General features: G+C 40.3%; 1 protein-coding gene across 1 annotated transcript; it reads left to right on the plus strand.

The window, feature by feature from the left end:
* The first annotated feature begins 12,501 nt into the window (after positions 1–12,501).
* LOC126007063 (olfactory receptor 6K3-like) lies at positions 12,502–13,449 on the plus strand. The gene has a single exon (XM_049772572.1). The coding sequence runs from the start codon at positions 12,502–12,504 to the stop codon at positions 13,447–13,449; it is 948 nt and encodes a 315-aa protein (XP_049628529.1).
* Positions 13,450–18,244: the final 4,795 nt, after the last annotated feature.

Below are 18,244 nucleotides of genomic sequence, written 5' to 3' on the forward strand. Positions count from 1 at the left end.
AGTGGTGAGAGAGGACAGCCTTGTCTTGTGCCAGAATTTAGAGGGAAGGCTTTTAGTTTTTCTCCATTGAGAACAATATTTGCCACTGGTTTGTGGTAGATGGCCTTAACTATATTGAGAAAGGTTCCTTTAATTCCCATCTTGCTGAGAGTTTTGATCAAGAATGGGTGTTGGACCTTATCAAATGCTTTCTCTGCATCTATTGATATGATCATGTGATTTTATTTTTCTTCTTGTTGATGTTGTGTATGATGTTGATAGATTTACGGATGTTAAACCATCCTTGCATTCCTGGGATAAAACCTACTTGATCGTAGTGGATGATCTTCTTGATCTTCTTAATGAGGCCTTTTGTTGAGGATCTTTGCATCTGCATTTATCAGCAATATTGGTCTGTAATTTTCTTTATTGGTAGCATCTCTGCCTGGTTTAGGTATCAAGTTGATGTTGGCTTCATAAAAGCTATTTGGAAGTGTTCCCGTTTTTTTGTTTGTTTGTTTGTTTGTTTCATGAAAGATTCTTGCCAGGATTGGTAGTAGTTCCTCTTGAAAAGTTTGAAAGAATTCATTAATGAATCCTTCTGGGCCTGGGCTTTTTTTTTGGGTACAGACATTTGATTATCATTGTAATTTCAACAATAGTGATGGGGTTGTTTAGATATGCTACATCCTCTTTAATCAACAGTAGGAGGTTATAAGAGTTCAAGAATTTATCCATTTCCTCATGGTTCTCATTTTTAGTGTCATAGAGTTTCTCAAAGTAGTTTCTGATTACCCTTTGAATCTCTGCAATATCGATAGTGATCTCCCCTTTTTCATTTCTAATACGAGTTATCAAGTTTTTCTCTCTTTCTTTCTTTGTTAGTTTTGCTAATGGTCTATCAATCTTGTTTATTTTTTCGAAGAACCAACTTCTGCTTTCATTGATCTTTCAGATTGGTTTTTGGCTTTCCACTTCATTGATTTCTGCTCTCAGCTTTGTTATTTCCTTTTGTTTCCCTTTTATTTTTGTGAGCAGTTTCTAATTCTATGAGCTGCATCATTAAGCTATTTAGGTAGGTCCCTTCTTCCTTCCTGATGTGAACTTGCAAAACTATAAATTTTCCTCTTAGTACTGCTTTTGCTGTGTCCCATAAGTTCTGATAGTTTGTGTCTTTATTATCATTTGTTTCAAGGAAAGTTTTGATTTCCTCTTTGATTTCATCTCAGACCCACTGGTTATTCAGTATGAGGCTGTTTAACTTCCAGGTGTTAAAGTTTATTTTTTGTGTCCCTTTGGAATTCACATATAATTTTAGAGCCTTGTGGTCAGTGAAGGTAGCCTGCAAAATTTTTATCCTCTTGATATTATGGAGATGTGTTTTATGTGCCAGCATGTATAGATCCTGGAGAATGTCCCGTGTACATTGGAGAAAAATGTGTCTCCAGGTTTCTGGGGATGTAGTGCTATATATATATATATATATATATATATATATATATATATATATACACACACACACACACTAGGCCTCTTTCTTCCATTTCTCTTCTCAGTTCTAGTATATTCTTGTTGGGTTTCAGTCTGGTTGACCTATCCAGTGTTGACAAAGCCATGTTGAGGTCCCCCACAATTTTTGTGTTGTTATTGATATTATTGTTTTGAGATGTCAACAATTGTATTAAATAATTTGCTGGCCCCTCATTCGGTGCATATATGTTTAGGAGAGTGATTTCTTTTGTTTATTGTAAGAATTTATTCAAGAGACAAAATTAATTAACATAATGAGGTAAACTAACATAACATAATATAGTAACATACCATATAATATAATTAATACAATAATAATACATGTAAGTCAAAGAAAGTTTCTGATTAAAAACACAAATTTTTTTCCATAATGGCTTACATATCTTTCACAGTAGTATTTTAGGTACATATTAACATTAAATCAGGGGAATACCCATCACCAAATATGTCCTCCCCATTCCAGTTCCCTTTCTACAACCCATATACCCCACCATCACCCCCCTGGGCTGCTAGAATAGGTAGACCCCTCTTTGTCTGGCTTACTATTAGTGATCACATATCTGTTTGGTTCTGGAACCCTCCCTTGTTTCCCCATCTATTTAAGAGGCAGAGCTAGATAAATCGAGGTATGTGGTTTTGTTTGAAGAAAAGAAAAGCAATAGATTGGGGTACAAAATAAGAGAAAAAAATAAAAAAGAAGTCAAAAGTCAAATATGCTGAAAAATGAGGCTTCCAACCTTAGTTTGAGAGAGGATGTGAAAAAGGTAATTGAAACACCACAACAATAAAAAAGAAATATCGAATTAAATAACCAGTGAACACTACTGCAATAAAGACAGGCACCACACAATAGTCTCGGTTCTGAAATCAAATCATGCTCGAGTGCAAAAAGAAAAAGACAAGCTAAAATAAAATAATATTGGAGACATCAACCTTAGTCTCCACACCAAAATAAAGGTGTCAAAAATCGATAAATTGATAAATAAACATATGAAAAAATGATTGTTTGTGCTTTTTTTTTTCCTTTTCTTTACCCCCCTGCATAGGCACAGTAACTATTGGGGATATTGTAGAGGGAATTCCCTTGACTTAGGAGATACAGGATTTCTCTACCCCTGAAGTATACTGTCATTGGATTAACTCTAGACTCCTTGCATGATCATTTACTCTAGGAGAGTGATTTCTTCCTGCTTTACATGCCCCTTGAGTAATACAAAATGTCCATCTTTGTCCCTTACAACCTTCCTGAGTATAAAGTTTGCATCATCTGATATTAGTATGGCCATTCCAGTTTTTTTTTTATGGGTGTTGTTTGCTTGGAAAATTTTCCTCCAGCCTTTTATTTTGAGTCTATGTTTGTTCTGACTATTCAGGTGCATTTCTTGTAGGCAGCAGGAGGTTGGATTGAATTTTTTGATCCATTTAGCCACTCTGCCTCTTAACTGGTGCATTTAGTCCATTGACATTGAGAGAAAGAATTGTCCTGGGATTTAATGCCATCTTTATATCGAAATTTCGTGTGCCTTTTGGTCAGTCTTGTCTTGAAGTAGGTCTTTCAGTTTTTCTCTTAAGACTGGTTTTGAGTCTGTAAAGTTTCTGACCCGTTGTTTGTCTGTAAAACCAACTTTTGTTTTCATTGATCTTTCAGATTGTTTTCTGTATTTACACTTATTAATTTCTGCTCTAAGCTTTGTTATTTCCTTCTGCCTACCTATTTTGGGTTTCATTTGTTGATTATTTTCTAATTTTATAAATTGTTTCATTAAGCTATTCATATAGGCCCCTTATTCCTTCCTGATATGTGCTTGCAAAGCTACAAATTTTCCTCTCAGTACCGCTTTTTCTGTGTCCCTTAAATTCTGATAATTTGTGTCTTTATTGTCATTTGTTTCAATGAATGTTTTGATTTCCTCTTTTACCCACTGGTTATTCAGTAGTAAGCTGTTTAAATTCCAGGTGTTAAAGTTTTCCTTCTGTGTCCCTTTGTAGTTTACATCTAGTTTCAGTGCCTTGTGATCAGCGAAGGTAGTCTGCATGATTTCTATCCTATTAATTTTTGGAGATATGTTTTATGGGCCGGCATATGGTCTATCCAGGAGAATGACCCATGTGCATTGTAGAAGAATGTGTATCCAGGTTTCTGGGGATGGAGTGCCCTATACATATCTATTAGCCCACTTTCTTCCATTTCTATATTCAGAGCTAGTATATTTTGTTGGATTTCAATATGGTTTATGTATCAGAGGTGACAGGACAGTGTTGAGGTCTCTCACAATTATTGTGTTGTTCACCCAGGTGACTCAGCAACAGTTTGCATGCAGGGCAGATTGCTCTGCATTTAATGATATGCTGAAACTAGAGGATGATCTACATCAGCCTGACATCGACGAAAGAAATGCACAGAATCCAGAGTCTTTAAATATAAAAGTCTGATACCAACTATAGCTAAAGTGTGAAAAAATTTCACCGGAACCTTGAAAATGACTGGAGTTGGATAGACTGGTATGCCTGGAACCCAGAGTCTGTCTTATGCCAATAAACTTCTGGGGTGAGGCTTTCTTTGTAATCAGGTCAAGGATTTTTTTTTCCATTTTCTCCATTTTTCTGGACCTATGCAAACATTGGCGATTGCCACTATCACACCTTTACTATACTTTTTTATTCTTATCCTTTAAGGAAAAGAATACAACTTACTGAACTTAAAAACAAATTACTGTAGTAGAATGCCTGTCTCGAATACAGGCAAGGTATGGGAAGGGGGGCGGGGGTATTGTTGCACTGGTGAAAGGGGTGTTCTGGTTATGACTGTAGCCCAAATATGATCATGTTACTTAAATAAAAATATATTTAATAAAAAAATTATTGTGTTGCTATTGGTATCTTTTTTTAAGATTTGTCAACAATTATATTAAGTACTTTGCTGGTCCCTCATTGGGTCCATATATGTTTAGGAGCGTCATTTTCTTCCTGTTGTGCATATCCCTTGATTAGTATGAAATGTCCATCTTTGTTCCTTACAACTTTTCTGGGTGTAAATTTTGTGTCATTTGATATTCGTATGTCCACTCCAGTTAGGATGATTTTCCTCCAGCCTTTGATTTTGAATCTATATTTGTTCTGAATATTCAGGTGTGTTTCTTTTAGGCAGGAGAAGGTTGGATTGAGTTTTTGATCCATTTAGCCACTCTGTGTCTCTTAAAGGGTGCATTTAACCCATTGACATTAAGGAAGATAATTGTCATGGAATTTAGTGCCATCTTTGTGTAGAAGTTTGGTGTGTCTGTTGGTCAGTCTTGTCTTAAAGTAAACCTTTCAGTTTTTCTTTTAAGGTTAGTTTTGAGTCTGCAAAGTTTCTGAGCTGTTGTTTTCCACGAAGCTATGTATACTTCCTTCAAACCTGAAAGTGAGTCTTGCTGGATGGGACTCAATGAAATGAGTGCTTCAGGCACAAGTGATAGCACAGCATTAAGGCATTTACACATGTCTGGTTTTGAGTCCGTAAAGTTTCTGAATTTATTCTTGAAGTTATGTATATTTCCTTCAAACCTGAACATGAGTTTGGCTGGGTGCATTATTCTAGTAAAAACATATATTTATTGAGTTTTGTCAATATGTCCCACCACTGCCTTCTGACCTTGAGTGTTTCGTGTGACAGGTCTGCTCTAAGTCTTAAGGATGCTCCCTTGAATGTAATTTCCCTTTTTGATCTTGCTGCTTTCAGAATTCTATCCCTATCTGTGGGATTCGTCATTTTGTCTAGGATATGTCTTGGGGTGCTTTACCTTGGGTCTCTTTTAGTTGGTACTCTTCGCACATGCAGTATTTAGTTGCATGTAGTCTTTAGCTTTGGTAGTTTCTCTGTAATGATGTCCTTGGCTGTTGATTCTTCCTGGAGATTTTCTTCCTGGGTCTCTGGGACTCCAATGATTCTTAAGTTGTTCCTGTTGATTTTATCAAAGACTTTTATTTTCATCTGTTCACATTCTTTGAGTAATTTTTCCATTGCCTGATCACTTGCTTTAAGTCTTTTTTTCCAATCTCTTCTCCTGTATGGAGTTGTTATGTATCTCATCTTTCATTTTACTCATTCTATTCTCAGCTGCTGTTACCCTGTTTAAGAGGCTTTCCACTGAGGTTTTCAATTAGTCTACTGATTTTCTCAGACCTGTTATTTCAGTTTTCTGATTTCTATCTTCATATCCCTTTGATTTTTATTAGTGTTCCATTCAACTCGATCTATGCTTTCTTTGAGTTCTGTGAACATCCTCCATATTTCTTCTCTACACTCCATATCTGAGAGACTAACTAGGTGGTTCGCCATTTTGGGGCCATTAATGTTGCCATCTTCATTTTCTATGGCTGGTGTTGTCCTGCTTTGTTTCTCCACTGTCACCCTTGCATTATGGGCTTTTCTATGTGTTGTGGTGGTATTCATTGGCTAGATGATGTTCACATCCACGAAGCAAAGCAGAGCAGCCATGGTCCTCTGGCTTCACCCTTTGTGGGCTGCACAACTCACCACCAAAGGAGACAAGCCCTCAGGGAATGCCAAAGAGTCCCTGCCTGAAGCAAGCAGAAAAAAAGGCCTATGATGTCTGCTATGCTTCAGAAACACAGCAGATACCAGCTATTTCCTCTGTCTGTGTGCAGGGCAACTCACCTCCAAAGGAGAAGAGCCCTCAGAAATGAATGCCGAAGATCAAGTCTCAGGCTGAAGCGAGCAGAGAAAAGGACCAAGATGTCTGCAGTGCTTCAGAGACAGAGCAGAAACCAGCTATTTCCTCTATCTATAGGCGGGGTGACTCATCTCTGAAGAAGATGAGCCCTCAGGGATGAATGCCGAGAAGATCAAGTCCCAGGACAAAGTAAACAGAAAAAAGGCCCAAGATGTCTGCTGTGCTTCAGAGACACAACAGAAATCAGGACATAGCCATATTTAAACCGTGATGGATTAGAGGCTAAGGCTACCTCTCATCATGTGTGCAATCCCCAGTGCACAAGAACCAGCTCCATCCTCTGTCTCCTACTCTGAGCTTCCATGTTCTCCACTTGCTTTAGCAGAGAGGTAATGTGAGTGTGTCTTTGCAAGAGTAGGGCAATTGCCTCATGAAATGGATCCACAGCCAGTAGCTACTTCCTATGCCTCCAGCCTTAGCAGGAAGGGAGGACTGAGAGGATGATGGTTGTATGCTTGGGCACCAGAACAAATTGCAGAACAGCAGAGTCAGGATCTGTGGGAGAAAAGAAGCCAATGGTGTGTCCTGAAGAGACTCCTTGCCTCAAAAAGTTTGGTGTAAAAAAAGAAGAGAACAATCAAAAACCAAAGGGTTGGGGAAACTGCCTGGAAAGACAGAAAGCCCAGGCTTGGTGCCCACAAGTGCTATGATGGCAAAGTCTACCCTCTCCTGTTGCTCTGTTCTTTCTCACTACTGCTCAGGTGCCTAGGGACTAACCCTCTCAGTAGCTTTCAGCAACAGCCTAATTCACTCAAGCCAAGCTATGTTGGCACAAGGCACTGTTGAGGTCTCTAAGGCTCTGAGTTGGGATTCAGCCTGAGTACAGCTCAATGCCTATCTCTGCCCAGAAATCATATTCTGATTCCAGAATTGTCAACACATCAGTGTCTGAAAGACTTTCAGCAATCTCAGCATCTTCTTCTGATGGGTATTCAAATTGACCTGCCCTCTTCCTAAAGCCCATTCTGGATTTTTTAAAATTCAGAATAAAGTACAAAAACCAAAATTCTACCCATTTCCTCCACAGGAAATTGTTTCTAGCCTTGGGCATTCCTGCAATGGGAAGCCCAGGCCAGACAAAGCTTTCTTCACTTGTGCTCCAGACCCTTTGCACTAACTCTGCTTTTATGCAGTGTCTCAGGAACACTCCAAAATAGAAAATAGTTTCTGATAACCTTATTTTCAGCAACTGTGTCCCAAGGTAGAAGAAAATCTCCCTACCCCTAACCCCCCCCCTTTTTTTGAGGGGGGTCACACCCTGGTGATGCTCAGGGGTTACTTCCAGTTATTCACTCTGAAATAGCTCCTGGCTTGGGGGACCATATAGGATGCTAGGGATTGAACTAGGGTACATCCTGGATCAGCTGCATGCAAGGCAAATGCCCTACTGCTGTACTATCTCTTTGGCCCTCTCTCTACCCCTTTTGAAACATTTTAGGGGAGAATGTCTCAACTCAATTCGATTTTCTGGGGCTCTAGAGCCTCAGGGGTGGAAAGTTTGACTGGAATTCACAGGAACTAAGGTTTCAGGATATGTCCAGATCTCTGACTCCTTGGGGGAGTAGAATGCTGATTTCTTTTTGTTGTTTGGCTAACAATATCATAGCACTCATTGTTGGAGCCAGAGAAAATAATACACTAGGTAGTGTACTTGTATTGCATGTGACTGATCTGGGCTAAATTCCTGGCATCTCATATGGTCCTCTGAATACCACCAAGAGTAATTCTTGACTGGAGAGATTAGGAATAATCCCTGAACACCACTATGTGTGGCATAACCATCATCAACAATAATAAAATACTCATTCTTTAAAGGTTTTGATGCATGTCTTCCTACTTGGGTTTTTTTTTTTTTTTGTAAACATGGTGTATTTAAAACAGGAAAGCAGTGAGTTAGTGGTAGCACCTTCTCAGAGCCTGTGAAAAGCAGCTTTGGGAACTGGAGCAATAGTACAGCAGGCAGAGCATTTGCCTTCACACAGCCAATCTGAGTTTGATCGCTGTTACTCTATGATCCTCCAAGGCAGCCAAGAGTAATTACTAAGTGTAGAACCAAGAGAAACCCTTGAAAACCACCAGATGTGGTCAAGGAGTAGCTTTGGTTTGGGAGGTGGAGTAAACACCTGGCTGGAGGTGTCCTGAGGCCCTGCTCTCATCCCAGCCTCCAGAATATGCCTTGTCCCTAAACTCAAGTTCAGAGAAATATCAACTTCCCATTGATTTTGACTCAATGAACCAGTACCCAGAAGGCATGTCAGGTATCCATCCTCAAAGCTATATTTTTCAGCACCAGTCAGTAAGAGAATGAAGGAAAATGGGGCAGAACAAGACATCCTGAACTTTCCTCCTCTCTCACCCTCCTTTCTGCCATGCTCTTCTGTGGTCTCAGCATCTACACTTCTGCTTGCCCCATGCTTTGATAATCCTTCTTATTCTTCCTAAAACTCTAGTTCTGCCCTTCATCTCCTAAGATACATACACAAATAACTTACAACAGTTTCTCAGGAAGTTGTCACAACATTTAGCCCAAACTCTGTGTTTAGAATTATCTTTAATCTATCCTTCTTCATTCTTTTTACTGTTTGTTTTTTTTTTTTTTGGAAGGGGGGCAGTCACAATTGGCAGTGATCAGGGTTTACTCCTTTCTTTGTGTTCAGAAATCACTTCTGGAAGGCTCAGAGAACCATATGGGCTTCCATAAATAAATCTAGGTAATTGTGTGCAAAGCAAATGTCCTACCTGTTGCACTATAACTCTAAAGAAGGACAGAGAGAGAATGCAAGGAGTATACATCTTCAAAAAGAGAGAAATCCAATGACATCCCAATCCTAGCACAGCGAGGAGACTAGAAACATGGCAAGGATTAGAAAACAAGACAGATATAAGAGAGAAAACCATGGGGTCAAGGAGCACAGTCTCATGGAATAACAGCTCTGACTATCCTTAATTTACATTATTTATTAAAGGACAGCGATCATCATAATAAAATTATATTCTTTGGCAAGGTACCTACATATTTTAATTTACCCACTCAAACTTTTATATATCAAAGGGGACAAGGCCAGCTGTTGCAAAATCACTGGAATATATGTAGTCAGAGAAATCTTCTTTGGCAAAGATATCAGAAATAAGAGTGGTTACAAGAGAGCATTCCTTAGTGGTGCCAGTGTTCTGGGAAATAAGGGTCCCATCCCATATGTATAGCCCCTTTACTTAGCCTAGCTTATCTTTTAAGTATCTACTTCATAAATATATGCATATCCTAATGAAAAGAAGAGAGACACCAATGTTCTGCCTGAAAACCTAGCTCTATTAGATCTGATCTGGAGTTTCTAGGGAGAATCGAAGAAAAGAAGCAGTTTAGAGCAAAGATAGATTAAGGGGAAAAGTCTTTTTTTTTGTATTCTTTTTTTTAATATAATTTTTATTTTGATCATAGTGGTTTACATGTTGTTGACAATAATATTTTAGTTAAATATTTACACAACATCTGGGGGGGTTCCCATCACCAAAAGGGGAAAAGTCTTTTTATGTCAGGCACTGGGATTTAAAGCTATAGAGGGGCAATACAAGGCTCACAGTGCTGAGCACAGTTTTGCAGATGACCCACCCTAGTTTAAGGTTGATTCCAGAATATTTTGGTCCACCACACAAGTGCCCTGAACAAAGAGTCAGAAATGTGCCCTGAGCACTGAGCAGTATGACCTACAAATAATTTGAAAGAAAACAAATGAAAGAATTTTTTTTTTTAAAAGGGGTGGTGGTGGAAATTTCACTACCAAATGGGCAGGGTGGGATTATCTTCTCAGTAGGAATCTGTCATCTAGCACTCTCACACTTTGGGATGATAAGTCCTCTGGGTTCCAGAGCCCACTCTGGTGAAACACACACATATTAATAGCTGTTTTTGTTGGGTCATACCTGACCATGCTCAGAATCTATTCTCACATCTGTTAGGGGGATAATCCCAGTAGTGCATATGGGAGATGGTGTGGTATTGGGGACAGAAGCTGGTGGATATCTCACATGTAAATAAAACACAGGTGGGGGTAGAAGTTCCACCAAAATATATTTACAGGTCCTCCCAAATCTCAGCTCTGAAGAGCCCTTCTGTGTTACAACCAAGAAAAGAAGAAATAAGTTTTCCTTTTCCTCTGAATCCAGTTTTAAAGGGAGTAAAAAGAAAAGAAACTCAAAGCAAAAAAAAAAAAAAAAAAAAAAAAGAAAGAAAGAAAGAAAAGAAAGGAAACTCATCAGTGTGTGGTGCCGGTAATTGTTTCATGAAGAGAAAATTACTACAAAGTATGTCAACCTTAGGCTTATATCAGTGAGGTTCGGGCAAAAAGTAAAGAAAAACTTGTTTAGCCTTGAGGAGGCTCCCAGATATGACATGATGAGTGAAAAAGTAGAATACCTGTTTCCTATACAAGCAGGGGGGTTGAGAGTAGAGAGATGGGGGCCATTGGTAGTGGGAATGTTGCACTGGTGAAGGGGGGTGTTCTTTTTGTGACTGAATCCCAACTACAGTTATATTTATAATCACAGTGTTTAAATAAAGTTATTATTTCAAAAAAGAATATTATGAAAAAAAATAAAGAAAAAAGAAAATAAATCTTCTGGCACCTTTTTCACTTCAGAGTTGGTCCCCAGCACTTTCCAACTGAGCTAGAGTGGCGCACATACTTTCTTATAGTGATAATTGTCACCACCCCAATCACTAGGTACCTGCACATTCTGCTCCATGCTTGGGGTGGCCTGACATGCATTTTCTACCATACTTCTTACTTAGAATCCAAACCATCATTTTCCTGGAGTGGCCCCAACAGAGCTTAGAAACCATCACCTCTAATTAGCCACAGGGGCACAAAGGCTCCAGGGGGACCTTCCAGAGGAAAGATCTGCTTCCCTATGACTCCACAGTGCCTCAGAGTGCACTTATAACCAACCTCTCCTGGCTGCATGGCAGTGAAGCTGAAGATGAACAGAAGCCAGGGGTGGCCCCATGGCCTCTGGAAGAGGAAGCTATGGGGTAAGAGGTGAGCACAGTTTGGGACTCCAGCAGTGGTTTTACCCTGAACTGGGAATGCATCTCACAGGCTATATATATACTTTTTGTAGCTTTTTTTTTCCCCCTCTACTCCCCTTTTTAAAAAACCTTGTTTTTTTTTCTTTTTGGTTTTTGGGCCATACCTGGTAACGCTCAGGGGTTACTCCTGGCTATGCGCTCAGAAGTCGCTCCTGGCTTGGGGGACCATATGGGACGCCGGGGAATCGAACCGTGGTCTGTCCTAGGCTAGCGCTGGCAAGGCAGACACCTTACCTCTAGCGCCACCGCGCCAGGCCCCATGTAGCTTTATTTAATTGCATAGGTGTACACACAGGGTACTTGGGAGCCTCGAAAGACAGGTTCAGGGCTTCTAAAAGCTGTGCCATGCTGGGAAACAAGCTCAGGGCTTCGTGTGTGTCAGAATTGCATCCTGCAACTCTGAGAATCTATCAGTTGTAAGATTGTAAGTTGGATTGTTTACTCAAGAAATTTAACAGGAATGGGCCTATACCTGGACTGGGGTGTCTCTGAGAAAAGTCCTTTACAGTTGATGGGGGGTGGGTTTCATATGTGATCATTCCCCATCACTGATCTATGAAACCAATTTTGACCAGGAAGTTTAAATTTTTATGAGTGAAGTCAGAAATTCAAAAGCAGTGGGTAATGCTGGGGGAGAAATGCTACCTGTTCTTGCAGAAAACACAGGAATTATGGGGACAGAGAGCTGTCCAAGTACTGCTCCACTTGACTGGTCTCTTCCAAATTTAAAAAATTTTAAATTTACATGTCACTAAAGAGTAGCAGTTTCCACTTCCTGTCCAACTTTCTCACCTCATCAAAGTGAGGCTTAGGGTTAGTGGAACTGAAATCAGTTTAACAAAGCTCTACACTTTCTGTTATTTTTGAATGGATGGTAAAGGGAATTCTGAATGGTCTCTATGCCCTGGATGGTTACTGCCCAATTGCACGACAGTGGAGTGGATGAATGATATACTGCTAACTCAGAGCAGTGAGATCCTAGTGTGATGGCCAAAAGAAGGCAGGTGCTATCAGGCAGCATGACTGTTTATCAGTCAGTATGACTTTGTTATCTGAATGTCAGTCTCTTTCTCACAGGGAGTCTGGTCTGGGCACAGAGGTGCTGTGCACAAGAGAGTCCTGACTGCTTGTGTTTGTATGTGCCAGGTTGTCCTGAGAAACAGCTGCAGAATGGAAAAGAACCAAACTATGGTAACTGAGTTTTATTTCTCTGATTTCCCTCTATTTGAGAATGGGGACCTCCTGCTCTTTCTCCTTTTGCTGTTTATTTACTTGTTCATTATTGTGGGAAATTCCATGATCTTCTTTGCTGTGCAGTTGGACCCCCATCTGCACAACCCCATGTACAACTTCATCAGCATCTTCTCCTTTCTGGAGATCTGGTACACCACAGCCACCATCCCCAAAATGCTTACCAACTTGATCAGTGAGCAGAGGACCATTTCCTTCCTTGGCTGTCTCTTGCAGATGTACTTCTTCCACTCACTGGGGAACTCTGAGGGGATCTTGCTGACTACCATGGCCATTGACAGGTATGTGGCCATCTGTAACCCGCTGCGCTACCCATCCATTATGACTCCACGGCTCTGTGCTCAACTCTCTGCTGGCTCCTGTGTATGTGGCTTTCTTGTGCTGCTCCCTGAGATAGTGTGGATTTCTACACTGCCCTTCTGTGGCCCCAACCAGATCCACCAACTCTTCTGTGACTTTGAGCCTGTGCTGAAACTGGCCTGCACAAATACATCTATGATCGTGGTGGAGGACATTATTCATGCAGTAACCATCCTGATCTGTGCATGTGTCATCACCCTCTCCTATGTGAGGGTCATCATGGTGGTCCTGCGCATCCCCTCTGGGGAAAATCGGTGGAAGGCTTTCTCCACCTGTGCAGCTCATATTGCAGTTTTTGTGCTGTTCTTTGGCAGCGTCTCACTCATGTACATGCGCTTCTCAGCAGTGTACCCACCAGCCCTGGACAAAGCCACAGCATTCATGTTTGCTGTGCTGGCCCCTCTCTGCAACCCCATTATCTATAGCCTGAGAAACAAGGACATGAAGGATGCCATCACAAGGGTCTTCTGCTCTTCCCGGGCCCTCGAGGGATCCTCTAGCCACTGACTCAGAAATGTCCCAAGATTCATGCTCAGTCAGTGAGTCTCATCTATTTCTTCACCCTCCTTTCTTCTGAATGCAGGTGTTCTTCTAGTCTGCAGGTAGCAGCAGTATCTGAGGCTCCCCTCTACCTGACACAGTGAGGGTAGGTATTGTACATGTACTACCAGAGTTTTCAGATGCGGAGTTAATCTTCTGAAGTGGTATCACCACAGACTAAACCTTGGGTGTTCCGGTTGCACATCTGCTGCATCTGCAACTGCCATGCCCTGTCATTTGGTTGCATTTCTGAACTTTTGGCTGGGCTTCCCAAGGCCAGGGGTGGGGGCAGCATGGAACTAAAGGTCTTGAACATGCTGGACTGTGTTTGAATTTATGAACTGTCTTGATCCAGATCTATGGTCTCTTAAATGTAAATAAGGAGTTGAATGTGGCTTTTGTTGAGCCAGAACTCAGCTTCTTCTGAGCAGGTTGGCATTTTTTCTTTCTGAGTACACACCAGTAATGTGGGTACCATGACCATAGCTTTGTTTCATGTGTCCTATCATTAGAGTTGACCCTTTTGGTTATAATCATAAACCACCCATTGGTGTGTTTGGTTCTTTATAAAATAAAAAGCCAATGCACTCAGATAATTGAAGATAAAGGTGATTATGTGAATAGACTTATCTCCCCAAAGAAACACTTAAATTATGGAAAGATATGAAGATGTACAAGTCATGGTAAATCATTCCTGTTTAGATCACTCTTGCAGGTTCTGGGCACTTCTTGCTCTGTGGTCCCTGCTCCAAAGTTTATTTACCCAGGTATCTGCTCTAGAACTCCAGCCTCTACTACCTTTTGTTCCAGACATTCTCTATACACTGAAGCGTATAGATGGTATCTATTGAACCACTGAGTTCCTTCACAAGACTAAGTTCCTGCACCTTAATAGGAACACTGGTGTCTGGATAAGGCATTTTTAATAATTAATTTTTTAGTTTTGGGCCACAACTGGCAGTAATCAGGGGTTATTTATTGCTCTGTGCTCAGAGATTGTTTCTAGTAGGCTCAGGGAACCACATGGGATGCTGGGAATAGAACCTGGGCCCATCCCAGGTTGGCCAGGTGCAAGGCTGTGTGAAAGCCCACTGCTATGCCATCACTACAGCTCCTGCGTAAGGCATTTCAATCTTTTATGAAAGAAGACATAGGACACAGAATCATGAAATGTCACTGGAGCACAGAGAAAGTGTCTGTCAGCTTTCCTGGCAGTTTTGACCAGCTGAGAAGAACTATTTTAGAAGTTCCCATCCCACAGCCTGGGACCCCACTTTATCACCATTCCCAGAAAATAATGTTGCATAAAGAGTTCAGTACATGTTTCTTTAGTTATATAATTCAAATGAAAATTACTAGACATAACTTTCAGGAGCTGCAGTCTTACAGTGAGATCTTAGAAACATTAGTGCTCCAATTAAAATGAAAATCAAGTGGAAGAGAATCACAAAGTTTTTTCATTCTTGTATACTACAAAGAAACCTGCAAAAAGGAAACAGCTGTGTAGATTGAACAGGTGTCCAATAAATCTCTCACTACAGATCCCTATAATAATGTTCTAATGTTTTTATCTACAGAAACAAGGGCAGAATATGATTGGAAGCTAGAGACTCCCACTGCAGTACTTACTATCAGTATGTTTTATGCTTTAATTTTATTATATATAAAATAACTCTTCAACTTCGTCCACAGGGATTTTGGAAATATAGGTTGGATTTCCTAATTTATCATTTTAATGCTCTATCATATTAAACTCCAATTATAGTCCTCTTTATGACAAGGTCTTAACAAAATACTACAATTTATCCATTCCCTTTTGATTACTTCTGCTACTATTATCTAATGCTTATGTTGATAGAGGCCACCAAAATAGGAAACTGCACAATATAGACTCTTGTTACAAGCCCCATTCATTGACTATGTTTCTGCAAGTTACTATCATTTTTTCCAATTCAAGCTGTCTTACTATTATATTATACTGCCCACACTTTCATTTTTCTTTCAGGAAAGAAACCTTGGTGCACAAGACACAGTAGATGATAGTACATGGGGTAGATCTTCTTATAGTGCTCACTATCATATTGCTTAGTACTCTAGACATGAAAATTATGCTTATCCTAAAATGCTTCATGTACAAAACACCCCTGAAAGTCTTTTTTTGGGGGGGGCACACCCGTTTGATGCTCAGGGGTTACTCCTGGATAAGCACTCAGAAATTGCCCCTGGCTTGGGGGAACCATATCGGACGCTGGAGGATTGAACCATGGTCCTTCCTTGGCTAGCGCTTGCAAGGCAGACACCTTACCTCTAGCGCCACCTCACCGGCCTCAAGCCCTGAAACTCAGATTTAGCAAAGTTTATCCCCACCATTGATGAAGTAACTAGAAATTGGAATACCTTTAACCCATGATGTGTTGGTCCCATTTTGTTTTTAAGTACTATGATCCATACCATAAGGGTCAGGCTACAACTATAATATATAAATAGATCTCCAATTTCTGTCTATAAGTGATTGGAAGTGGATAGGTGGTGGACTTTATGTTTGTCTAACTTATATTGTATACAATCATTGCCTATATTGCTTATCGTTCCTATTATATATTATCCCCTCCACCCCATTCACTACCTTATGAAATACCTTCCATCTTTCACCCCATTAACCCTGACCCATTATTGCTCTCTATTTAATACTCTTTACCCTTAGTTCTTTACTCCTCAGGAATTGGAATCTTTCCCTTACCAAGCAAGCTGCCACCTGGTTCTCAAAGTGAAAGGTCACCCTTTCTGCCCCCCATTTCTCACTCCAGCAAGAAGATACAGCCACCGCTCCTGCCAACTCATTCAATGTGGCCCTTTTTCTCCTACCTGCCCTCAGTGTGGACTGTAGTTTGCTACAAGATCCAGCTCTAAAGGAACCCCCAATTCGAGAACACTACCAGACCCCTGACTGCTGCAAACCATTTCTCAGACTCCACAAGACCATTCTGTGGGAGGAAAATGTACCCTGGATCTTATTCCCCCCTCAGACCATCTCAAAAATTTAATGGGGATATCTGTGTTTTTGTCAGTTTCTGTTGATGCATTTCCTTAATAGTTATAACTCTTAGTAATTACTTCCATATGTAGAGGTACTCCCCAATCCCCCCTCTTTTTTTTATCTCTTGTTCTGTTTCTACTTAGTAGGAGATTTGAGTCAAAAAGTCTTGCTTGAGATAAGACTTCAGATCAAAACCAGAGCACAGAAACTATATAGCATGTTATTTTTACCCACAAACATACCAACAATATAATGTGCCATCATTTCTTTTTGCATAGGCACATTAAAATTGGGAAATGTTATATATAGAAAAATGTTCGTATCTTATAAGGATAAGAACCCATAAATTTTATAATGCAAGGGTGCCTTCCACCATGAATATTTGTCATGAGAACTCGATTTAGACCTCATGAGATTGGACATAGACAATCCAACTTCGAACCCCGGAACCCAACCTTAGAACTTGCACACTTCCCTGCAGCAACATGAGGAATCATAACACCCTCTCCCCCGTAGAGACCCTAATACCACTCTGGCACTAACTTGAACCAAGGTAGGTTCATATGATACCCTAATAACGAAGAAACAACAATCTTTATCTAAGGGAAGGTTGCCCTATCACATCACCTAGCAGTAAGATCAAATCAGAAGATGCTTCAACCTAGAATCTGCAAAAACCAAGATCTCTAATTACAGAAGACTGACTACAACAACTGCTATCGAACAGAACTTTTCCTGGGACCATAAAGACTTGATCCTAGCTTTGCCCTAGGATCTGTGAGGATAGTGGAGTTAGAGATTGGATTCCATATTCCTGAGGTTACCCTGAGGAGATCTCCAGGGCTGGGTCAGCAAAGAACAAAATTGGTTTAAGGTTTCAGAGTGCTGATACTTAAGTCTGAATCACTGGTGAGAAGTTGTCCTTAGTGTGTCCTGAGGGTTCTTTCTTTTTCTCTGAGTGCTGAGAGGCTCTGATTAGAATAGCTATGTAGAGGTAGTGATGTGCAGATTGGTTACAGAAGTAGGCAGACTGGGCCAGCAGGCTTCCCAAAGCTGGAAATAGCAGGTGAACAGCTTGAATGATGTACTTGTATAAAAATACTTTATTTTATTTTTGAATGTTTTAATAAAAAAATTTTAATTGAAAAATTATTCTTTTGTAGCACAGTTACAAAGTCGTATATGATTTAGTTTCAATCATGCATGTACAACACCTTCTACCATTGTATGTTTCCTGCCATTACTGTCCCCAGATTCCGTCTCAGCTTCTCCCTTGCCTTCTGCTCACCTCCTTCTGTGGCAGAGATTTTTCTCCAACTCACCCCTCTCTCTTTCTCTCTTTTTCTATTTTGCTCTAGAGTGATCATTTCCAAATGTCATTGTCATAGTGGTCCCATCTCTACCCTTAACTACACTGGTATTAGTAATAAGTTTCCTACTGTAGACTGGTCCTCCTGTCCCTATTCTCTTTTATCTCTGAACATTGATCCATATATTTTTAAAAATATCACACAAATAAGTACAATGGTGAAACTTAAGAAGCTGGTATAAATTAGGAAATTCCCAAATATTAGAATGTCTCTGTCCTGATGAGGGAGGCAAGAAATTCCCTAGCTCCTTGAAAAGTCATCTCCATGAAAGAGTGTCCACATTCCCTGATTATCCTAACAGTATATTTACATGCCTTACCTCTGTCAGTCTTTCTAATGAGGTCCTTCCTGGGGG

The sequence above is a fragment of the Suncus etruscus genome, chromosome 4, assembly GCF_024139225.1.
Source record: "Suncus etruscus isolate mSunEtr1 chromosome 4, mSunEtr1.pri.cur, whole genome shotgun sequence".
NCBI classification, from domain to species: domain Eukaryota; kingdom Metazoa; phylum Chordata; class Mammalia; order Eulipotyphla; family Soricidae; genus Suncus; species Suncus etruscus.

Excerpts from the sequence above, each read along its gene's own strand:
- LOC126007063 (XM_049772572.1), top strand. The coding sequence starts at position 12,502 with ATGGAAAAGAACCAAACTATGGTAACTGAGTTTTATTTCTCTGATTTC.